The following is a 25,507-nucleotide window of genomic DNA, read 5'->3' on the forward strand; positions in this document are numbered from 1 at the left end:
CCAGTAGCACAGACACTGAGAGAAACAATCAATCAATGGGACCTCTTGAAACTGAGAAGCTTTTGTAGGGCAAAGGATACGGTCAACAAGGCAAAGCGACAGCCTACAGAATGGGAAAAGGTCTTCACAAACCCCACATCTGACAGAAGAATGATATCCAGAATACATAAGGAACTCAAGAAATTAGACATCAAAACGACCAACAGTCCAATTAAGAAATGGGCTATAGAACTAAACAGAGAATTCTCAACAGAGGAAACTCAAATGGCTGAAAGACATTTAAGGAATTGCTCAACATCCCTAATCATCGGGGAAATGCAAATCACAACAACTCTGAGATACCACCTTACGCCTGTCACAATGGCTAAGATCAAAAACACTGAAGACACTTTATGCTGAAGAGGATGTGGAACTAGGGGAACTCTCCTCCACTGCTGGTGGGAATGCAAGCTTGTACAACCACTATGGAAATCAATATGGCGCTTTCTTAGAAAATTGGGAATCGATCTCCCCCAAGATCCAGCTATACCACTCTTGGGCATATACCCAAGAAATGCTCAATCATACCACAAGAGCACTTCCTCAGCTATGTTCATATCAGCAGTGTTTGTAATAGCCAAAACCTGGAAAAAACCTAGATGCCCTTCAATTGAAGAATGGATAAATAAATTGTAGCACATATACACAATGGAATACTACTCAGCAGAGAAAAAACAATGACATAATGAGGTTTGCAAGCAAATGGATGGATCTAGAAAAAATCATCCTGAGTAAGGTAACCCAGTCAAATATGGTAGGTACTCACTCATAGGAGGATACTAGAGGTGGAACAAGGATGACTAGACTGCTACTCACATCACCAGGTTGGCTACCTGGAAAACAGGACCCCAAGAAAGACACGAGGATCGCCCAATGACGGAGAAATTGCTGCCATCTACATGAACAACCTGGACATGAGTGGGAGTAAAGAAGGGCGAGGGTCGAGTGAAAGAGAGCCTGTGAGAGCGGGAGACCCCAGCTAGATCAAGAACAGAGAGGAAGAACAAGGAAGAGGAGACCATGGTAAATGAAGACCACATGAGAAAAGGAAGAAACAAAGTGCTAGAGAGGACCACAGAAATCCACAAAGATACCCCCACAATAGACTGCTGGCAATGGTCGAGAGACAGCCGGAACTGACCTACTCTGGTGATGGGATGGCCAAACACCCTAATAGTTGTGCCAGAAACCCCATCCAAGGACTGAGAGATCTGGATGCAGAGATCCACGGCTAGGCTCTGGGTGGAGTTCCGGGAGTCTAATTAGCGAGAAAGAGGAGGGTTTATATGAGCGAGAATTGTTGAAACCAAGGGTGGATAAAGCACCGGGACAAATAGCCAAACGAATGGAAACACATGAACTATGAACCAAAGGCTGAGGGGCCCCCAACTGGATCAGGCCCTCTAAATAGGTGAGACAGTTGATAGGCTTGATTTGTTTGGGAGGCATCTAGGCAGTGGGACCGGGTCCTGTGCTCATTGCATGAGTTGGCTGTTTGAAACCTGGGACTTATGCAGGGATGCTTGCCTCAGTCTGGGAGGAGGGGATTGGACCTGCCTGGACTGAGTCTACCAGGTCGATCTCAGTCCTTGGGGGAGGCTTTGCCCTGGAGGAAGTGGGAATGGGGAGTGGGCTGGGGGGAAAAGGAGGGGGGCAGGAGAGGGGAGAACAAGGGAATCTGTGGCTGATATGTAGAAGTGAATGGTATTGTAAAATAGAATAAAGGAAAAAAGAAAGAAAGAGAGAGAGAAGGAAGGAAGGAAGGAAGGAAGGAAGGAAGGAAGGAAGGAAGGAAGGAAGGAAGAAAGAAAGAAAGAAAGAAAGAAAGAAAGAAAGAAAGAAAGAAAGAAAGAAAGAAAGAAAGAAAGAAAGAAAGAAAGAAAGAAAGAAAGAAAAGAAAAAAACAAATGGCCAGCTTCTAGCTTCCTTCTTATTTTCTGTACTGAGACAGAGGCTTAGTAGGCTTTGTCTTCCACCAGCAGGCTGCCTCTTCCAGCTGTCTGGTTCAGGACAGATAGGTGTGTTCACAGTCAGTCCTGAACATGGTCACCTGAAGCTGCAGGTGATCACAGCTCTTGTGAGTGAGCAATGATTATGTTATGTCCAAAGTACAGCATGTAACAGCAGTTCCCTCATGCTCAGTCAGGACATTCAGGACCCACTTCCAAGATGTTTCCTATGCCTAGGGGAAGTGGTTGATCTACAGGTCCCATTTAGGATGAGCATTCATGGTCATTTCAACATTTTGAAGTTATGAGGCTTTGCATTTGCTGCTGCATACCACAGAAAGAGAACCTTTGGCCAAGACTGAGAGCTAAAGAGAACTATGTATAAAACAAAAATATTTACAAAGCAGTTGCTACTACACTAAGTAACAATAGTAGCATCATCTAAAGGGCTATGACCTGCCAAGCCATGGTTTTGACCATGGCCACAGTACCAGGTACTAATTCCTTCCTATAGTGCAGGCCTGACCAGATTAGAAGGAAGTTAATTACACAGTTACTCTGATGCCAATGTTACACCAGTGATTTTCTCATATTCTGTATGCTACCACTTAAATTGTATTTTCTTATGTGGAAATAAAAAATCTTAATTTCATGAGATCCTATTTGTTGATTTTTGGTCTCATTTACTATTGGACAAAAGTCCTATTCAGAAAATCCTTACCTGTGCTTAGCAGTGGGAGTATTTTCTCCTTTGGCATTTTCAGGGTATCTGGTCTATGGCACATTTGGTGCAGAGCTTGTGTATGGTAGAAGATAGAGAGCAGAGTTTCCTTTTCTGCATGCTGAAAACAATTTTTCACAATCAGCATATCTGAGACAGTATCTCAAATGCCAACAAATATATGAACTACAAATATAGGTGCAAAGTTAAACTAGGTACTCACAAGTACATTCTCCTTACCAAATGGACCACTTTGAGGTCACCAGCCATGCAGTATTATGAGGTCCAGCTCTGACCACTCAGAACAATGCATGGCAACCATTTCAATAGAATAAATTGTCAGCAGGACTTACAGCCTGACTCAAATACTATAGACTCTGTGGTCATTTTCTTGGGCCCCAGACCCATTTGTCACATTAGTAAAATAATATTCAGATTGCCCCATAATTCCAGCTTTAAGTGTCTTTAAAATGATTACATTTTTCACCAAATCTAATTTTTTAAATGCTGCAAAGGAGGTGGAACAGGAACATATACGTTATGTTCATTGTAAACTAAAACATTCCAGGTACTGTGGATGATGTAACGATGGTTATGAATGAAAATTTAACATTGTCACACCTGCTGTACCACTCCTGGTTGTGCATACTTATCGAAATGAATGACACTGAATCACTACATATGTAAGGTGAGTTTGTGTGTAATTTTTTATCACTGCACTACCTGCAATAGATGATTCAGGGAATGAGCTCAGAGAAACACCATTATAAGAAAGACTAAAGACCACACAATATGCATAAATAATGCAAGATAATTCAAAATAAAATTATAGAAAAAAGTTGCATAATTCTCAAGAAAATTGTTCCAACTATGTATCATCAAGTTTAGAAACACAAAACTCTCCAAAAACAATTAACACGTATCTTCTCTCATAAATGGAATCTAGAAAAATAAGAAAAGGGTTAAAAATTTTTGAAGTGTGAGGGGAAATATTTTAAATGGAGGGAGTATAACTGGGAAACAACGTGGTATACAGAAACAAATGACTTATTTTACATAATTAAAATGTACAGAATAATAAGATTAACTTTAGAAGTAACAAAACAGAAAAAGAATTACTTATTTGCACAAGGGCTCATATATTTTTGCCCCAGCCAGCAGGGCTTCAACAGCTTCTCGACCACCCTAAGGAGAGAATGATAGGGACAGGAGACACAAAGGAAATACACCAAGTCAAGATTCTGATCAAGGTGCCACTTGAATTTTCTCCAGGAGGGTTTATAAAGTTCCTGCAGGGTAGGGGGAACAAGAAGCTGTTATCTGCACAGGGTGGTGCAAGCTAACAGGATGTTCATGGAGGATGTTTACAGGGTGAAAGGGTCAAGGGCTCTGACTCAATGTCCTGTTGCTAGGTAACCTGATGGTAAGATGATCTAGTTCCCTGTCTTAAGGGGGGGGGGGTCTCTATTTTTTCACTAACTAGAGATTCTGTCCTTGTCCCTTACATATTTTTATACAACTAAACATAATGACTACATTTTTACTCTCTTCCAAATTTCTCTTAAGGTTTTTGAATAATGGGGCTATAGTTGGCCTAACAGAAAAACGCACACTGTACTCTTTCGAAGGACTTGAGTTCAGTTCCCATCACCCATCACAGTGACCCAAACTCAAACACCAATATCTCTAGTTCCAGGGAATCTGGAGCCTCTTCTCATCTCTGTGGGAACTGCACTCATGTGTACATACCTACATGTTTAATCACATATGTGCAATTTTTAAATCATTTTTTCATAATTTCTCGATTTATTTTATGGACCGAGGGAGGCAGAGAGGCTTGCACCCATGCAGTATATGACGTCAGTTCATTCTTCTACTCTCAGTTGTAAGAATAAAGGTTTGTCACCAAACAGAATGTAAGGACTATAAGGTTATTCTGGAACCCAGATCCATAAAAAGATAGTGCCAGGGAAATATAAAATAATTGGATCATGCAAGAAACCTGAGTTGTACAGAGTTGATGCAAATAAATCTACATAAAATTTAAACTTTATAAGGGATTTCTTAGCATTTTATAAGTTTTAGTCACTAAAAGGCACAGTGTTCCATCACCATATTGTCATTCATCATGTGCATGTAATTAAGAGAGGTTTACAAAAGTCTTGAATTCCACCATAACAAAAAACAGAAATTTTGGCACAAATAACCTATAAAATATAAACTATTATATGGCTCAGCTGATATAACACACAATGGATGAGCTCCAGAGCTCTGGTAGCTTTCTGGAATTTTCAGCAAGGAAGGAGCTCTGAGTTTAGTAGCTCTTGGGCCTTCAGTGCCTGAAAAGCAGCTATTAATTTTTTAAAAGATGTCTAAATAACAAGCTAGGTAAGGGGATAAATAGAATGATAAACTGAACCCAAAACCAGACACAAGAGACATTTTGGACAGAAATAGTGAACTGAAAACAAGATAGAAGACTCAAACTATCCATGTAACTGCATTAAACATAAAGTTCTAGATGGCAGAAATCACCAGAGAAGATAAACAACCACACAGGATTTCACTCTATGATGAATAGAAAACAAATGTATGGGCAGAATGTCAGAGTAATGAGGCAGGAAAAGGAAGAATGCTTTACAACACTCTAGTACCCATGCTGCTACCAAAGTAACCTGCTGAACAGTAAGTTTCACTAGGGAAAGTATCTATTCTGAATAACACAAATACGATAATATACATGTGTGTGGTGAAAAGGGATCAATTTTCCAGTCAGACAGAACATGCCACTTGAAAATTATTTAACTATGAATCCTCCAACCTGGATGAGAAAGTGGATGGAAACTGACAAATCCACAATTGAAGTTGGAGATGGGAGTCGACAGAACAAAAGGAGGGAAAGTTCAACAGCTTCACTTGCAAATGTTCGTTGTGTAATGGGATGTTGGTCAGGTTCAAGGCCCCTGGCTTCAGTACACCATCAATACTAGACCTGCAGGAAACACAGCAGCTGCCAACGCCACTACAGTGATGGAGAGATGATGGAGAGGTGATAGAGACATGATGGAGAGGTGGGAAAGATGGAGGCTGGGAGAAAAAAGTGCTTTACTGTTTTCTTCTTTTTTATTATTATTGTTTGTTTTTATCTGATTTTTATTCCTTTTTTGTTTTCCTTTGTGGTGGGACTCTACAAGAGGTAGGGGCAGATATGGAGGGTCAGGGAGAGGAGTGGGATTAGAGTGTATGGTATGAAGTTCCCAAAGAATCAATAAAAAATACAATGCATATGTAAAAATTGACTTTCACTTTCTACCATTTGTTAATATGAACTAAACAATAAGAAGTTGTCAAATGAATGAGGTTTTAAACTTTTAAAAAACATGAACATATTGAATAATTCAGTGCAATTTTGACATAGGGACAGTATTTGGAATAGAAAATTCCATTTAACTCCTGATATATCCATATGACAAAATTTGGTAATAAGAAAAATTTGAATTATAACCAAATTAAGTTCTTTTACTGTAAAAAGAGAAAAGAAAGAATGAAAAGCAGAGAAAGTCATTAAGGACAAGGAGAACATGAACACGGCTGTCAATCAATTTCACCTGACAGACATTTACAGAACACCTCCTCAAACGACAGCTTAAGACAGCATTTCCAGAACACACAAGCCACTTTTCAACAACTCCACGTTACAAGCTACTAAACAGGTTTAAATAAACATAAAAGACCTGATATAAAGTGATGTGTGCAATCTGACTACAGGGAAATAGAAAGGCAAGTTAATAACAGAATAGTATCTTGATAATCACCAATAAATGAAAATTAAGTATTTCATTCTTAAAATAATCAATTAATTAAAATAGAAAGTCATAGCGAAAGTAAAAGTATTGAAGTGGAAATAAAATATAACCAAATTTATGGAATAAGCTAAACCATGATTAGAAAAAACTAAAACATGATTAAATGAATTCATATGAAAGTGAATGCATTTGGATTTTGTTTGTATGTTCTACAATAAGATGTCACTCTGTAGCAGTGTATCCAGAGCTACGTGTGGAACCCACACTGTTCTCAAACTCATGAAATCCTGATTCCCAAGGGCTTGGATTATAGATATGAAATACTTAACACCTGACTTAAGTAAATTTGTAATCTGTGACATAAATTTTATATAAATACTAAAAAGAAAGTGAATAAGAAGCCCCACTCAATTTTTAAAATTCAATCAATTGAAAATAAACATGACAAGAGGCAAGAAAAAGACGTATATCTATACAACACTGATAAATCTCTAGGTACACTAGCAAAGAAAAACGAAAGATTATTAAAGTTACTCACATAAGGAATGAGAAAGGGGATATTGCAGATCCCACAGGTACTAAGATGAAGTAAAGAAATATTGAAAACGTTAAGCCCATAATCTTGATGAAAACCTATAATCATTCTTTCAGAACTGCATCCTGCCATCCTGGATCTTCACTGAGGGCATCTCAGCCTCATGAAGACTGGGCTATGAGGAGTCTCCAGGCTCCGAGAAGATGGCCTCACTAGACCTGGTCTAAGAAGAGACTGCTGTCAAGAAGGCAGGTTTGTCTTCACCTCAGCCTCCCCAGAACCGGGGCTGTGAGGAAGTCCAGACTCAGAGGAGACCCTGAGCCTGGCCACTCTGGCCTGGGACTGCCCTCGACAGATAACTCTACAACGGCTCAGCAGCTCCTCAGCATTTCCTTAACGACCTCAAGTCTGAGCATGCTCAATGTCCCAGGCAGGAAGACCAAGGTGGAATGGGGGAGATTTAGTCTTTGCCCGGATGCTCATTGGGCCAGAAGGCTTCAGGGGCGGGCTTAAGCCTCACATGCCATTTATGATTGGATGTGTTGAATGTTGCTGTATTTGGAGGCTGGCATTTTCTGGTGGGATGTGGCTTTGGTGGGAAAGGTCTGCAGTGTTTCAAAGGGACAGATATTGTAGAGCCCCTCAACTGGGGTCTGTACATCTCAGACTTCCAGCTCAGCACAGGACAAGTGGGATGCTCATAAGTTACAGAGGGAGGCCTTGTGGCCAGAGCTACACACCTACCATCCCATAGTTCTTGTTCTGTCTCACCTTGCCTAATCTTACTGACCTAGCCTCACATCCTCTTACCATAGCAGAAAACCCATTTGACCCTCTGTGAAACCACCATCCTGAGCAGGGATCTTTCCATTTCACTTGAGCAAAAGTCGCTTGGGTGCCACTGTACCAAAATCTATCTGCAGCAGACTAGTCATAGACATCCATATTCAAAGAGTTCAGAACAAAAAGAGCATGATTTAATGCATTATTTGGAGATTGAGGGTAAATTTCTTCCATTTATTTTTTGAAGTTGTATTTTAAGACTGCTCTGAGCCCTTTCTATAATTCCTTGTCCCTGAGGATTATAACGAATACCTGTTTTATGTACGATTTCCCATTGGGTACAAAACTGTTGAAATGCCTTACTACTATATTCAGAACCATTATCAGTTTTAATATTTTTTGGTATACCCATATACAAAAAACACTTCAAGCAGTGCATAATTACATGTTTTGTAGCTTCCCCAGGTTATGCACTAGCCATTAAAAATCCTGAATAAGTGTCAATGATCACATGTACATATCTTCATTTGCCAAATTCTACAATATGAGTAACATCCATTTGCCATAGATGATTGGGTAGAAGACCTTGAGGGTTTATTCCTAAGTGAGGGACAGGAAAATATTTTGGACATACCCCCACATCATTTAACTATTTAATGAGCTGCTTCTTTCGTGAGATTGAATTGCTTTCTCTTTAGCTTTCACTATTTTAATGAAGAGCATGTGACTGTTGAGCCATTTCCACTTGGGATAATGCTCAGCCATTGCATTACCCCTCAGCTAAAGGACCAGGAAGATTGAAGTGAGCTCTAATATGGCCCACAAAGCATGGCAGCTTTCTTTTGTGGAATAGCGTCTTGAATTTGTTGAAACATTTGACTTGATTGTTGTCAGTTCCAATATTTTCACCAAAACTGTTACTATTCAAAGGAGTCAAGAACATAGATGTTCTTTCATGAAATGTATCCTTCATTAGCTTACTTTGAGAAAAAGCATTTTCAGGATTTAGTATTTTCACTTCATTGGCTTTAACTCCTGATGTTATTAGCAGCTGTGATATTTAGCATTGATTTCTTATAAGGAACTTTCAGGTGAAGCAACTATTTTTTTAAGACAGCTTTTCTGAAGTGTCCCATCTCTAAAGCAGTCATTTTTTAAATGCCTGTTTCCTTGTCTCCTTATTAGATTTGCAAAGGAATCATTCATTGCGGGCTGTTTGCTCAAAAGGCAAAGAACTGGCTGTTGGGATTTAGCTCAGTGGTACAGTGCTTGGCTAGCAAGCCCAAGGCCCTGGGTTCGGACCTCATCTCTGGGGAGTGTGGGGGGGGCACATCCAGGACAGTATGTTCTACATATTGAGTCTGAATACAGTCTGAAATAAAATTAGAAAATAATGTAAAATATAAAAGAGCCCTGGGCCGGATGGTGGTGGTGCAGCCTTTAATGCAGGGCAGTGGTGGCGCACGCCTTTAATACCAGCACTCGGGAGGCAGAGCCAGGCAGTTCTCTGTGAGTTCAAGGCCAGCCTGTGCTACAAAGTGAGCTCCAGGAAAGGTGCAAAGCTACATAGAGAAACCCTTTCTCCAAAAACCAAAAATAAGAAAATAAAAAAACAAAAAAGGCAAAGAACTTTATTTGTCCATAAGTTTCTTCATATCTAAAACAAGGGTCAGTGCATAAACTGCTTTCTCATGCTTTCTTAAGGATTTTAAAGTGGCTTGATGCTCTTAAAGGTAGCTTTTTGTCATCCAAATACCATAAAAACTTTGTACAGCTATTAGGGTAAATAAGGCTGGATCAGAACCGCACCTGCCTCGTTAGCCAGCACTGAGGCTGGCATTTTGATAGCAACTTTCCTTGGGGCTGTGTTTGTTTTAGCCAGTCAGTGAAAAACAAGATCATGTACAACAGCTTTTCCATAGCTCTTTCAGAGAGATTTTCTCCCACTGATCTTATTCTCATTTTGCTTGTTCCTTCCCCCTCAGATGCAGAGCTTCAGGTATCTGTCTGCAGCTCTGTTCCTCTGATAGCTGCCTTTGGAAGTAGGGATTCACCCACACCCACCCCAATCTGCCTCAAATTCTAGCAGCTTTTCACACATCATGCATTTTCTGGGGAGAAATCTGTCACTTCTGTTTCTTCAGAGTCTTTCTCCCAGACAGCTCCCAATTTGGTCTCAGTTTATCCCCTCTACCCCAGAAACAGTTTCCAACACTACTGTGGTGGCTTTCCCTGCTACTGAAGGTAGGGGCTTTTTTGTCTGTTTGTTTTTGGGGTCTGTGTGGTTTGCATACAGACTGAAAATCTAACAAGGGAGGTTTTTGCCATTTCTAAACGCCCATTAGGACAGGTGCTTTGCCTCATCAGGCCTTCACCTGGCCCAGTCCCCCAGTGGGTTGTGTTTGCTTGTCTGGGTGCTCAAGGACAGAGCTTATGCCAGAGGCAATCACCCCTTAGGGTTACACTCCCTCATCTCATGGGAGTCAGTTGAAACAAAGCTTTTTTCAAAGAGATGCTTTCTCTGATAAAAAAGAAAGCTTTACTCCTGGATAGTTCTGTTCTACCCTGGCTGGGCTCTTTCCCCAGACAGCATTCTGACTCTGAAGCAGTCTTGCTTAACTGAACTTAAGTTCAGCTTAACTGTTTTCCCAGAAAGGTCCTTTCTCTGATAGGAAAGCTTTTTCTCAGATTTCCTTTTGTGGCTGTAGACCTATAAACCCGGGACTTGTAGGAAAGTGGGCAACTGTGCTGTTCCCACCAGCTTTAGCTTTGTTTGTTCATTAGCAATCTTTCCCTGGGTCCTGCACCTTCCTGCCTCAGCTCTGTGCTCCATGAAGTTTACAACTGCAAGAACCCTAGTATCACCAAAATGCACCTGAACTCAGAGACACTGGCCAGTTGCCTCTGGGTTTTTTGGTCAGAAGTGAGGATACAATGCTAACAGTTTGCATTGCTTCAGGGGATCTTTGATTTAGGATGATTAGGAGCACCTTTTCATTCTGAAACAAAACCCTTGATGCCTCAGCTCACTGTAACTGAAAAGCTTGGTCTTTTTGCCTTTCTAAGGTAGTTTCCTGCCCTTTTGGGCTCTCTGTAGCTCTTTACCCATGCTCTCCCAAGTGTTTCCCTCAGGGTACTCTGACTCACTGTCTTACTAGCTTGAAGAGACAGAGCTTAGAAGAGACTTTTAGGAACTTGTCCCTGCCTCCCACATTGCAGGGAGGATTGTTAAAGCTTGAAAGAACTTAGAGAGGTTTTGCTGTCTTAAGAAGTTTGTTTTCCCTTAGAGCTAATCACAGTGGTCCCCATACTAATATCTTCAGGTGATTCTAATTTTTGCCCTTTTGAGAAAGTTAAAGGCTTTAGTTTTTAAGTTTAAGAGCTTTTGAGAAAGATTAAGGCTTTTTTTAAAAAAAAAAATCCTTCAAATTTTCCAAGAAAAGCTATAGTTTAAGAGAAAGATTTTTTCCCCAAAAAGAAAGACCAACTTTTCCCAAAACTTCCCAACTTTAAACTTTTTGGCTTTTAAACCCCCATTTTTGCTTCAGGGAGAAAACACTTTCTCCTGTTGCTTGAACTTTAGCATTTCAGGTGTTCCCAGGACAAAAGCTTCCATAGGAAATTTTTTCTTCCCCATTAGATCAGAGAAGAGCTTTTTTAGTACCCATAAAGCCCAAAGAAAGATTTTTTCCCCCAGTCTGTATTCAAAGACCCCAAAGTTAGAAAATTGAGTTTTTCTGTCTAGTTGCCTTACTTATTTTTTCTGCACGATCTTACACTTCTCACTTTTTCCTACACTATATTACTACCCTATACCTTATACTTATTTTTCACAGATAGAAATTGAGAAAGGGACAGAAGATAGAAAATTTTGACAGAAGAGAATTTTGCACTGCAGCATCGGACCTCCTTCCAGTCCGGTTTCCTTTTCTCTCGAGGATAAAACCCCTGCCCCTCAATATATATAAAATACATACTTTCTACAACACTGGCATGCCTTTCCACTGGCAGGGCTGACTCAGCACTTTCACCAAAAGCTCGTTATACAAAACTATTATTTTCCTTCATCTTTGGTCCCTATTACTTTGTCTCTAGTCCCTGTTCATTTGTCTTTAGTCCCCCCTTTTTTCTTTAGTACCTGTTCATAGCACCATTCTGGGGACATTTACCCACCAACTCCACAGCTCCCCAGAGTTTTCTTGAGTGTGAGCAGCAGGAAATATTAGATAGAAGGATTTATTGTGGAGAATCTTGCTGAGATAAACAGGTAGAAAATAAAGGATAGCCTCGAGAGGGCCTGGAACCTTTTCCAGCGGGCCCTGACTATCTCTTCCCCAGGGTTTTTATAAAGATGCCAAGGGGTGGAGAAAATGACCTAATCCCGCAGCACAGCCAAGTGCAGACCATCCCAGACACCTGCACTCTGGCCCGTGGTCCTAATCATCCTCTATGCAGACATGTTGGGTAAAGACACGAGGAACCAGAAAATGGGCTTCCACAGAAGAGTCCACAGTTATCAGGACAAGACTGAGCTAGACCATGTAAGGAGAGAGAGGAGCAAGAGCAAGAGAAGAGCCACAGACCAAGAGAGGCAGCTTGGGCCAAGGGAGCATGAGGTCAAGAGACTAGTATAGCAAAAATTCTTCAGTTATATAGGTGCCAGTGGAGCTGGGGGAGGGAAGCCTTTAATACCAGGAAGTGATGGCAGGAAGCAGAAAGGTATATAATGTGTGAGGACCAGGAACTAGAGCCTTTTTTAAGCTTTTAGCTTTTAGCAGCAACTCAGCTGAGATCCATTCAGATGAGGACTCAGAGGCTTCCAGTCTGAGGAAATACGATTGGCTGAGAAATTGGCGAGCTGAGGTTAGCTGTGGCTTGTTCTGTTTCTCTGATCGTTCAGCATTCACCCCAATACCTGCCTCCAGGTTTGTTTTTATTAATATGAACTGTTAAGATTTGTGCTACAAATGTTAGAGAGTCAACAAGACAAAATGACAGCCTACAGAATAGGAAAAGATCTTCACAAGCCCACATCTGACAGGGGAATGATCTCCAAAATATATAAGGAACTCAAGAAACTAGACATCAAATTACCAAATAATCAAATTTCTAAAATGGGGTAAAGATCTAAACAGAGAATTCAAAACAGAAGAATATTAAATGGCAAAAAGAAATTTAAGGAATTGCTCAAAATCCTTAGCCATCAGGCAAACGCAAATCAAAATGACACTGATACCATCTTACACCGGTCAGAATGACTAAGATCAAATCCATTAATTACAGCGTATGTTGAAGAGGATGTGGAGCAAGGGGAACACTCCTCCGAAGTTGGTGGAGTGCAAACATGTACAGCCACTCAGGAAATCAGTAGGGCAGTACCTCAGAAAGTTAGGAATCTACTGACATTATGACACAGCAATACCACTCTTGGGCATATACCAAAGGATGCTCAAAGATGCCACAGGTCACTTGCTCAACTATGTTTTTAGCAGCATTATTTGTAATAGCCAGAACCAGGAAACAACCTAGATGGCCCTCAACTGAAGGATATAATAATATAAATGTGGTACAACTTTACACAATGGAATATTACTCAGTGGTTAAAAAAATAGTGACATCATAAAATTTGTAGGCAAATGGATGGAACTAGAAACTGAGGGAGGTACACAGACCCAGAAAGACAAATATGTTATGTGGTTACTCTTAAATGGATATTAAATGCAAAGCAAAGGGTAGCAGATATACCATGTGACATCAGCACATGGACATTCTACTGTCTCCTGGAGAGCCCTGGCATTCCATGTGATGTCACCAGTGTTGTGGCAACACCAACTGTCATTGGGGCATTGGTGCAGTGCCTCTTGTTTCACCGACAGACATGCTGACTAGACTGAACAGGATTCTTGGGAGACAGGATGGCGAGCACAGGGAGATCAGAGGGAGGCAGAAGGAAGATGGCCTTCAGTCTCCATGTCACACATCAAGAAACAAATGTTTCTGGGGAAAGCACAGTGAGTCCTGGGAAAGGGATGGGGAGCTTCCTGAAGGAGGAAGGCTTCAGCTGATCCTTCCAGGAGTGGGGTTCAGGAGAGGAGAGTTTCTGAGAAGCAATGATGGGCCTATCCTGGTCCTCTGAGTTCTTCAAGAGCAGACCCAGACTTGAGGATTTTCCATGGTTCGTTTGGCAGAGAGCCAGGGATGGTCAAGGCTGCAGCTGCTCTGTTGAGGGCCCTCTGCTTTCACTCTGAGTGGGAAGGAAGCACAGAGGGACTAAAGAGGTTTCAGATCCAGCCCTGGACTTCACCCACACTGTATTTCTTTTGGTGTGTGTCACTAATAACAGGGAGAGTAAAGTCCCCTGGCCAGATCTAGAGAGTCTCACATTTTAAATAACAACCACTGGCAGGGCAGGAGCCACCAAGTATTGCCACATGTCAGAGACCCCTAAGGATTCTGAGTTCCTGCCCTCTCACTAGCCAGTCCTCTTTCCTCTAGCTTGAGTGCAGGACTAGGACATCACTCTTCCTGTAAGTATTTGTTCTTGGTTTCTGAGGGCTCACCTAAGGATGCCCAGTCCTTAGGTACTTTCAGTCATACTTATCAGTAGTTGATAATACCTTTGCTAACATCATGATGGCTGGAATGTATTCTGCTGAAGCTTTTGGCAAAAGTTTCATCATTACCTGTGTGACTTATCATTGTTCTGACAGGACCCACATAATCCTCCACTACCACCATACATTGTAACAGCCCTGTGGATCTTCTTTGATGTCTTGTTCACCTCATGGAACTGATTTTCCCTCCCCATTGTCCTGAGCTAATTTCTTAGCATCCTTAATTTTTCATCTTATTAGTTGGAGATCATCAGGATGAGAAGAGTTATTCCTGGACGTTGTGTGGAAACTTAGTCTTGCTCTCCACACATGATGAACTATTGAATTAGAATGAACTAGATTCTAATGAATCAAAGAGATCTCGGGATTGGAAGGAGGAGGTGCTGAAGGCCTTCCCCTGTGTCTCAGGAAAGAATCCTGGAAAGGGCATCTTGGCTATTGGTGAATTGGGGAAGAGCTTTTTATCAGATAGGAGATGACCATTGACAGTGGCCCTAACAATCCATTCTCTGGAAATTCTGTTATATCCTGGAGAGCCTGTGGCATCTTCTATGAAATCACCAGAGTCTGGGCAATGCCAACTGCCCTTGAGGCATTCACTAAGTGTTTATATTGTTCACCAAATTGACATGTTGGCAAGACTGATCACACTGGTTGACAGAGAGAGCCCTAGTTTCCTAAGGAGGAGGTGAGGCTAGAAATTGACTTTCTAGTAATGGGGATCAGTAGCTGTAATCATGAAGCAATGGGTCCATGCTGCTTATCTGGGTTCCTAAAGAGCAGATCCAAGGTGGAGGATTCCTGATGGTTAGTTGGTAGAGGGCCAGGGATGGACAAGTCTGCAGCTGCTGTGCTGCGACCTCCTTCAGTTCATTCTGAGTGGTAAAGTTTGCAACAGGAGGCCCAGAACCACTAATGCGGTATCAGAATGAGATGTTGTTGCGTTTTATATCTGATGTAAATACCAAGGAGGGAAATTTTCCATCCATGTACCCAGGTCTGAGACATTCAGTTCCTTTTAGTCGTGGACACAGGTTATCAGGGCTGGGAGGTGAAAAGCAGTAGGGACTCCTAACTTCCTTGCATCACATCAGTGTAGCACGAATCTTAACAATTCTTATTAATAAAATCAAACCTGAGCCAAGCATTGGGGTGAATGCTGGAAGATCAGAGAAGCAGAACAAGCCACAGCTTCCTCACCTCGACAGTTTCCTGAGCTGATCCTGTTTCCTCAGAATTGATGATTCTGTGTCCTCGTCCCAATGACTCTCAGCTGAACTGCTGCTCAAAAGCCTGAAAGCTTAACCAGCCAAAAGCTTCTAGTTTCTGGTCCTCATGCCTTATATACCTTTCTGCTTTCTGCCATCACTCCCTGGGATTAAAGGTGTGAGTCACCATGCCTGGCTGTTTCCATTGTGGCCTTGAACTCACAGAGATCCAGAGGGATTTCTGCCTCTAGAATGCTAGGATTAAAGGCGTGAGTGCCACCACTTTTAGCCTCTGCATCTAGTGGCTGTCCCAATCTCTGAACCCAGATAAGTTTATTATGGTGCACAATATTTGGGGGAACATAATACCACCACCTATCAGGTATTAGCTGACAATTCCAAACCAACATGACTGGCCTTGCTTATGTCTTTCAGGGCCAGTGGGGCTGCAGTAGGGGCTGAGGCATATATCTAGCCATAGTGATTGGAGACAGACACATGGCTTATGAGGCCCAGCTTAAGGAGAGCTGCTCTGATCTTTGAGGGCTTTACTGGGTTCCATGCATTTCCTCTTCCTCAGGCCTCCTCTTGGGACTCCACATGACCTTCTTGGCTTATGCCATTCATTTGTACAAATTCACTTGTGTTTATGTACCTACAGGAACTGCTAGGAAGGCATCATCCACACCCTTCTTCCTCACTGAGCAGGAGCACCAGCTGAACCAGGTGGAAAAACTGAAACTTCAGCTACAGATGATGAACAATGACAGGAATGAACTGCGTGAATTCCTGGCCCATTACAACAATGAGTTGAACAACAGGTATTCATCATGCCATGTTCTCTGGTGAATGTCTTGACCCTACTGTGTCAATTCCAGCAGTCCTTGGGTCACTGAAAGTTGCACCTGCAAGGTGACCTGCACAAGCAAATTTTCCTGAATGCATCTGAGAGGCAGAACTGAAGCCTGTAACAGTGAGATGGGATACAGGCTGTTCTGCTTCCTCCTTATGAAACCCAGAGCCTGTGGCCTGAATCACAATCCACAGAGAGGGGCAGTAGGGTGTAAGATCACAACATGCATTTCAAGAGGCCTTGACAGGTGTTGGCTTGTAGGAGATGCTGTGTGCTCTGAGTTTAACCTGAGTCTCTGTATTTGACAAGATATTTACTTTTGCTTGTTGCTCTGGGAGCAGCTTGAAGGGCCTGGTGGTCCTACTTGTTCCATCTGTGTGTGACTGGAAGGCCTGGAGTCCATCCCTGTTCCTCTCTGGTCTTGTTACTTGTACTGTGAGGCAATGCCACCCACCTGCATTTCTCTGACATCCTAACTGTATGTGGGTTTGTGTGCATGTGAATTGCCCTCTAAGGGGACCAAACTTTGCAAACATGGCAATGGCAGGTTTTGCCCTTTTCACTTCCCTCTCCCTCAATAAACCATTAGATTACATACCTTAATTTAGTCTCCAGAGTTCATTCCCTTTTGTGGACACCAACTCATTCTTGAAACTAAACATCAAAGTCCAACCATAAAAATTCATTTCTTGGCTATACTTGCCAACCTGACCAATCAGATCTCAGCAACTCAACCTAGCAGAGACTTAAACTTTCTATTTAAAATCCCACTGCGGAAAAAAGCCTGCTGTGTGTTGTCTGCCTTTGCCTGATCCAGAGGCAGGCTCCCAATGCCGTGCTTGCCCTGCTGGGGAAATGCATCTCTTTGTGCTAAGGATTTGGTGTCTCAGTGTGTTCTGTAGTGTCTCTGAGAGGCTCCCCTACATTGTGTGTGTATGGGGACACAAGGTCCCTTCAGATCTTGGAGTTAGAGATTAATAGTAGGCCTGAAGATTTGCCTGATTCAAAGATTTCAGGTGATATAAGTGCTGAGATCAGGGAGTTCCACTTTGAACATCACAGTTCTCAGTCTTTCTGCTCACCCTGGGGATTCTTCGAATCCCCTTGGGAGTTTATAAGCCATGCTCATAGAGTGCCTCCTCCATAGCAATACTGATGATGAGTCTGGGTATCCTTGTAAGGACAAAGCATTTCTGTTCTCACGACAGTGGAAATGTCATTGCAGATTTCAGGGAGGCCCACGCCGGTGGACCTACTTAGAGAGCTAGTCTACCTCTCCAAGCCTACTGAGGGAGCTCATGAAGCCCTGTCTCCCTCCCTGTTGACACCCAGCCTTTCCTGGACCTGGGGCAGGGTAGCAAGTCTAATGCACATCAAGAGTTCCCAGTACATAGGATTCAGGGTGTGACATCCAGTAGGCTAGGGTAGTGCAAAATACAACCTTAATTCATGGGCTCCCTGAGGCCTATGATCACAGGGTTTGTTGTTCCCGTGGCTACTCCCTACCACAGGCTGAATTCGAAGCATGAGATGCAGAACACAGAGCATAAGAAGGATATGTCAGATGTGAAGAAATTACCCAAGGAGATTAGTGAGTCCTTGTACAAGTGCAAAGAGCTGAGTGAGAAGACCAAAATCTACCATTGAGTGCCTGACTTGGGTGAACTCCAGAACTTGGTTAGGACTGCTTCTTGTTGTCTGAAGTTTCTCCAGTCCTGCCTGACCCCGCTGTCAGGAGGAATCTGTCCCTGATGCCTCCTACAGCCAAATGGTCCAAATAAACACACAGAGCCTCACATTACTTACAAACTCTATGGCCAATGGCTTAAGTTTCAGCCTAGCTACCTCTGTCATCTTAAATTAACCCAATTTTATTCATCTGTGTTTTGCCATATGGCTGCTACATTGCCAGGCTGTTGGCATGTTGCTCCTTGGGTGGCAGCTGGCATCTCCTCCACCTCTGCCTTTCTTCTCTGTCTCTCCTGTATTTTCCTGCCTGGCTCCTTACTGCCATGCCATAGGCCAAAACAGCTTATTTATTAACCAATGTGAGCAATACATATTCATGGCATACAGAAATATATCCCACAGCATCTTCTTCCCTTCTCCACCTTTAAACCAAAGTGAGGGCTGTGGTTCTACTCTGTTTACCCCTTACCAAGCAGCCTGCCTTATAGCTCTTGGACTTGTGCATTCTAAACTGAGTTCTCTTAAGTGTGAAGAGTCTGAGAGCCCCTCCCAACATTTTCCTGTCAGCTTCTGGAACTTCTAGACAGAAAACATGGTTTGCACCATGGCTTTTGTGGCTCTGACAGGAGTTAAGAGAGCTGTTTTCTATGAGACACATGGATGGAATATATTCCAGATGGGTCTTCTGTCTCCCTCAGAGCATTGTTTCCCTCTACCTGCTCATGTTTTCCCAATACTGTGAACAGCTAAGTACCAGGATGTGTGTTCAGGAGGTAGCAGATCAAGTCTTCAGAGGTACATGGATCCCTTTTGCTGTCAGGGTCTTCAGAAGTAGTATAAATCTCTCTGGAATTTGGCTATTCTCTTTCTTTGGCCTGCACCTGAGTGATTCTGGCATGGATAATGAGGGCTCCAGCCCAGGGCTGTTGGGGATGGGGACATGGGACCTTGCAGGAATCATGGTATTAGGAGGCAGGAGTGGCAGATGGAGGCAGAGCTCATCATTTTTGGTGATATTTCAGCACCCTCTACAGTCAGCACCTGAGTAAACAGTCTCAGCTGAAAGAAAAAGTGAGAATGTTGCTAGAGGACAAGAAAAAGCTGCAGGGCGAGCAGATTTTACTACAAGAGTCCTGTGAGGAGGCAAAGAGGCTCTGTGAGGAGGCCCATGAGAAGATGTATGACCTCTGGACAAGGCAGCTGCAGGTAGGTTGAAGCAGCAGGGCCAACCTGGTCACCAGTCTGACCATACACACACATATGCACACACCCATGTAACCATCTACTCACTTATCCACCTGACCCAACCCATCCAATAGTTAGTTCACTTCTGTGATCATTCACAAATCTTTCTGGGAGTTAGCCTTTTAGAGCAAGCAAATCCTACTACTCTGCTGGAAGCTACAGTCCATTGAGGGAGACAAATAAGTCACATATCACTCACCTGTATGTCAGGATGGGAGGAGCCAGGCTGTGATGGGAGCCAAAGAGATCAAGTGTTTCAGATCAAGGGTCTGGGTCTCCTTTGCTTGGCAGGGGTCATGTCAGATCAGAGCAGACACAGCATGGAAGGAGGAACGCCCCCTGAAAAAGCCACATGACTGGGGCTCATAGACATATTTTTGGGTGTCATGTGGCATTTTACTCTCTTGTTCCCAGACTGCCATGGTGTTCTCTTTACCTGGCCAAGCTCTTGGTTCACAGTGACAGAAACTAAATTAACAGTTTGTCAGTACTGTTTGCTGTGAGTGGCATTGGCCAGTTCTCCCATCCTGGATCTTACATTCTAAAGCTCACTGGATGTCAAGGGATTTGGCAAGGGCTTATGACAGGCAGGGGTCAGGGTGGCAGATTTGAGCCAACTGCATCAACATAGCCTGCAGAGACTCAGCATGTTTCTCCAGGCATTTTTAGTCCAAAATTATGCAGAACTGTGGGACTAACTTATAACAGCTATTGTGAGGAGTTTAAAACCAACTGGCAATGTCATCCTCATCCAGTGTGATGTCCTCCTCACTGCATTCTGATCACTGATGATTGAGGGTGTGTGTCTGTGTGTGAGTATGTCTGTCTGAGGGTGTATATACATCTGTGGGTGTTTTGGAAGGTCTGATGATGACATCGAGTGTCCTCTGTTGCTTTCTCCCTTATTCCCTTCAGCCCGAGTCTCTCACTGAACCTGAAAATTTCTGTTCTGTCTAAGCTGGATAGCCACAGATCTTTGGATCTCCTGTCTCCTCACAGTAGAGTGTCCTGTATTATTCTGTCTCATTTTGTTGCTATATGGTTCATTTGGTCAGAAAGAGAACTGACTTGTTGGTTTCTCTTAATTTTTAAACATTTTTATTACTTTGTATTTAATGCAACTTATAATAAATCACAAAAATCAAACAATGGAGCTACTTTAAATATAAAAAGTAGACTTCTTTTCTTTCATGACATAGAGGTAACTTTCCAGGAAAGGTCTGTTTTGTCTACTGGCTTCACAACATGGAACCTGACATTTTGATACTCACTCTTAGGTCAGAGTCCAACTCATAGTTGTATCGAGTGCTGCATTTTAGAAAACTGCTGTGGATGACCTAAGTAGCCTTCCACTGACTGGCCTGGGGCTGTTTTCATATAATGTGCACTGTAATCTGGTCAAAAGTTGTTGGGTAATGACAATGGGTGACTTCCATTCTCTGGTGCTGTCAATGTCTTCTGTGAAGGAGTCTAGGTAAGTTTAGTGAGGAGACTATAATGGGTCAACTTAAATCTATCAGGAGGCTTCATGTCCTGCCTTCTTCCCCCAGCACTTTGTCTTTTGTGGTCCAACTCAGTTGTGCAGAGGTTGTTACTTCTCTGTATGATCAGTGAGTCTGGTGATAAAAACTTCCCTGGGAAGGGAAATAAGTTCAGGCCAGGGCAGAAGAGCTTGGCTGGGTCTAAGAGGCTTGTAGACAGCAAGGAGGACCCACTACCTCCACCTGGAGTAGAATAGGTGCTGCAACATTCTAGTCTTCTCCCTTGCCTTTCTGGATTCAAGAAAGTTGTGTGTGTGTGTGTGTGTGTGTGTGTGTGTGTGTGTGTGTGTGTGTGTTCTTGTTGTTGTTGTTGTTTTTATATGTATCTTTGGGGAATGAGAATATATGTTTGAACCTCTATGTGTATGTTCACTCTCTCACGGAACATTGGAACATCTTTAAGATTGATGGAGATGGATTTCAATGAGAAAGTACTGTGCCTAATCTGGTTAGTATGACTTTGCCTCAGTCAAAGAACAGATGGAGTTGCCCATTCTTCTGCATGTCCACACAGCTAACTACAACCAAAGGCCATATAACTGATGCAAGCTAAAAGTTTTTATGGTATTTGTAGAGGAAGAATTATTTATCTGCAAAGAAATCCTCTGGAGAAAAACAAAGTAATGGGGTCCATGACGTTGAGAAAGAGGCTACTGAGAGGCAGGAAAGGTTGCTGTGGGATTGTATCCTTCTCTGTTCTGGGTGAAAGGAGGCTGACCACTGATGACTTCCCTGCATCCTGTTTTGTTCTTCTCCTCATCGCCTGCTGCCATTTTCCTTTCACCTTTGCCTAACCTTTGTTCACCTAACCTGGTCCATAGAGCTTGGCCTGGATTTTATTCTCAGAAATTCTGAACTGCAGAGGGGCTTGTGGCTGTATTCCAGCCCAGCAGGAGTCCCACAGCTATGCTGATGTGTGAGATGAGGTTGTCTTTGGGCACCAATTAGGATCACCATACTCTCAAGCACCCACTCCATATTGTGTCTGCAGCACTCAGAAATTGCTTTTTTTCCAAAAGTCTTCATCCTGAGTTTAATTCAGCCTGATGGAGAGTTGGGAGAAATGAGATCTCTCAGACATTGCTAGTAGTGTAAAATAGTGCAGCCCTGGGAGAAGCTATGTACAATTATTCAGAAAGTGGAACTGCAGACTTCGGGAGGAGCATTGATTCCAGAATGGAAAGTGGTGTCCACAGAAAATAGGGGACAACAGGGATACAGCAGGACTCATCAGAACATTCCCACTGCAAACTCTTCAGATAGCCATCACTGATGAGTGCAAACATACAATGTGGTCCATGGGATATTGTTAAATATGGAATAATATATGCAATCATTTGGCCATGAGTTAGTCAACCTTCTGTTACTCAAATAAATCCCTGACACAATCAACTTCTTTGGAGGGAAGTTTAATATAGATGCCGGATTGTAGAGATTTTCTAGTTTTCTGAGCTCATTCCTTTGGGCCTAAATTGAGGCAACCTGTGATACAGAGAGCTTCTTTAAGAGGAAGCTGCCCTCCTTGTAGGCACTGGGAAGCACTGAGTGAGAGCAAGGGGCTGGTCCACTGCCATCCAGTGGTCCTGTGCTGAGGAACTAAGCCTTCAATGCACAGACTGGGGAACTTGCTAGAAGAGCTTAGATTACAGATCAAGCAACCAGGTGTTCACCTGTGTGTGTACAGGTTTTCATCGCAAGCACTGCATTGACTTATCTGCCCGCTGAGTTCCTCTACCAGGTCCCCAGGCATGCACATGTTATACAGATACACAGGCAGGCTGAACACCTGCACATATAAACTAAAAATAAAATGAAAAATTATCAAGACTGAATAAAAATACACAATCCTCTCCACATCCCTGTGCTCAAAGCATCATGTGTTTCCTGCCTCTGTGCAGGAATTAGGGTAGAGAGGATGGGGGTTAATGAAAGGTAACTTTCTTCTCCATGGTATCCCAGGTGATCTCTTCTTACATTAGTGTTATCTGGGAAACTAAGTGTGGATGGAATGTAGTGTGCTTATATGTGTGCATCCATATACATGTGTGTGCTGGAGAGAGAGAGAGAGAGAGAGAGAGAGAGAGAGAGAGAGAGAGAGAGAGAGAGAGAGAAGAGGAGAGGAGAGGAGAGGAGAGGAGAGGAGAGGAGAGGAGAGGAGAGGAGAGGAGAGGAGAGGAGAGGAGAGGAGAGGAGAGGAGAGGAGAGGAGAGGAGAGGAGAGGAGAGGAGAGGAGAGAGACAAAGAGAATGCATGTTTATGTACATGGTTAGGACAACCTCCCCATGAAACACAATTTTCTTTTGAACAGGAACATCAAAGACTTGAGGAAAATCTTCAGTCCCTGATGAAGCAGAAGGAGCTGCTCACCCGGCAAAGGGACATGGCAGTAAAGCTGCAGCATCACTTCACTGTGTCCCAGATGAGGTAGGAGCCCAGGCTTCCAGAAGAAGGTGGATCCAAGTGGGTCTGCTGTACCTGGATCTCCATCCTCTTTGAGTTTTGTCAATTGGCAAAGCTGCCAGCCACGGGCAGGGCCTCAGAGTGTCATTGCTGGCTCAGTCAACAGGAAGCAATATGCTTTCTCCTTGATCTTATGGGGACTGTGTCCCCTTCTTCCTTTCTGAGAACTCTTGTATGCTCTAGTATCTCATCTCTTAGATTAGATCTCCCCATGAATATTCCCATGGCAGCCAGAAACCTGGAAAGGAGGATCTTTGATCATGAAGGAAAGTGTGTCCCCTGCATCTTTTCCATCAGGAACATCACGTTTAGAGAGAAGTGTCCACCCTTTGCAGATTTGCATACAGCACACTCCTGCTGACTGCAGGCTCTCTGCAGTGTTTATCAGTTTCTCATGAGAAGATTTACTCTGGTCATAAACAGAGTAGGAGCTGACAAGTTAACCCCATGCAGGGTTCTGAGCTGTAGGAATAAGCAGAGCTTTCTCTGCATTGCTGTGTAGGCTCCACCAGAGGGCAGGCATAGAGTTTTCCAGGAGGGTCACATTCACCTGTATCCATTCAAGGCCAGGGATATCTTTCCTGAACTGTGCCTAAGACTTTGTCATACTGATATTTCTCCAAAATGATGTATTTGGACTGTTGGAAAAATATGCTGTTTTTTTTTCTAATCCAGCACAGTATGTACTTACCAGTTCAACTTCTAGCAGTTTTTAAAGCTGAGAAAAAAATCCTGCCCAAGTGCTCTCTGACCCTTTTCCCATAGGGAAGCAAGGAATGAACTCACGTAAAAGGCAATGCTCGAATGTCTAGCTGAGTAGAGCTGGTGGGAGCTCAAAAGCTGACATGGCAGGTCCCCACCAGGCTTGTGCCCCAGCTGCCTTCCTCCCCTAGGTTTGAAAACTTCCACCAGGAACTGGAGCAGACCACAGCCCAGGAAGAGAGCCTCCTGCAGAAGGAGCTGCTGGTGCAGAAACACTATGTTCCAGGTAAGTAAGCCACGATTGAGCCCCATCCCCAGCAGCCAGGGTATTCATGGGGTGTGTTTTCTTCCTTAACTTTTGTCTACTAGGGATGAATAGGCCCTGATTTTTCTTTACAGTGGCACAGCAAAACTGATTCTGAATATTTTCTTTGATGATTTTTCCTAACAGCACCTCTTCAGAAAACTGAGAAGGCTGGAAGAAGCCAGAGACACCTTGAAGGCACAATATTCTACACTCCAGGTTCACGGCCTCCTCAGAAAATGTCACCTCTTTTCAGCTGTGAACTCACTAGTGAGGCAAATATCAACTTACCATCAGGCAGTCCAGCCACAGTCTGATCCACATCCATTGGCTCACTATTCCCAGAGAAAAGATTGTATCACAAATAGTCTGAGATTCAGAGGACACAACACAAATTACTAAGAACCCTGACATCCATCAGCACGTGGCCCCAGTGAAGGGCAAAACAAAATGAAGAGGACAAGAGGAGCAAGAGTTCTTCTGTCAGCTTCCTATCAAGGGCTTTGACAAGCTGACTCCATATGTGATGCGAAATCTGACAAGGAAGACTGTGTTAACATCACACTGCCGTCCAGACAGACCACACCCAAAAGCATAAGATTCTCTCCAGTGCAGTGCTGAAGCTGACTTGTGCAAGCTGACTTGAAGCCATGTTATGGGCAAGTGTTGCTGAAGATAATTCACTGCAGAGAATAAGACAGTTCCTCACCTCATTTGATCTTCCATAATGAAATTCCAAGTGATCCTGAAATTTGCTTAATTTTTTTGTTTATATGGGATATTTATGCTTTGGATTTTGGTGTTCTTCATTTTGGTTTAAGGTTTTGTTAATTTTTGTTATTTCTTATATTCTTCTCATTGTTTTAATAGTTTGCTAAGGCTATACATTATATATAAGGACTGCTGTTTTGAAAGCCCCCATTGAGTAAAATGAATGTGTTTTATGAATAAAATGCAATTTGAAACTTCACTCTGAGACTCTTCTTTAGGCAGGCGAGGTTTCACACTCCTGTAAACCCTGAACTCTCAGGCTTTGATGTATCTCAGTAAGTTCCAAG

The 25,507-nt window shown here is 42.8% G+C and overlaps 2 protein-coding genes across 3 annotated transcripts in view; one reads left to right on the forward strand and one right to left on the reverse strand.

Moving 5' to 3' along the window:
• The window catches only part of LOC121826500 (vomeronasal type-2 receptor 116-like), a 182,257-nt gene that overhangs the window by 152,256 nt on the left and 4,494 nt on the right, over nucleotides 1-25,507 (reverse strand). Inside the window, exon 2 of one of the 2 annotated variants that reach the window (XR_013047760.1) lies at nucleotides 19,645-19,781. The exons of the other annotated variant lie outside the window; for it this stretch is intronic. The gene's annotated coding sequence lies outside the window, so the exon portion shown is untranslated. Of the gene's footprint in view, nucleotides 1-19,644; nucleotides 19,782-25,507 lie in introns of those variants that run through there. 2 annotated transcript variants of the gene reach the window in all.
• LOC143266816 (disks large homolog 5-like) lies at nucleotides 23,221-24,905 on the forward strand. Its single transcript, XM_076560920.1, has 3 exons — nucleotides 23,221-23,407; nucleotides 24,337-24,431; nucleotides 24,597-24,905. Exons 1-3 carry the CDS (start codon nucleotides 23,328-23,330, stop codon nucleotides 24,764-24,766), a joined length of 345 nt encoding a protein of 114 aa, XP_076417035.1. The 5' UTR covers nucleotides 23,221-23,327; the 3' UTR covers nucleotides 24,767-24,905.

This window comes from Peromyscus maniculatus, chromosome 23 (assembly GCF_049852395.1).
Source record: "Peromyscus maniculatus bairdii isolate BWxNUB_F1_BW_parent chromosome 23, HU_Pman_BW_mat_3.1, whole genome shotgun sequence".
Lineage (NCBI taxonomy): Eukaryota > Metazoa > Chordata > Mammalia > Rodentia > Cricetidae > Peromyscus > Peromyscus maniculatus.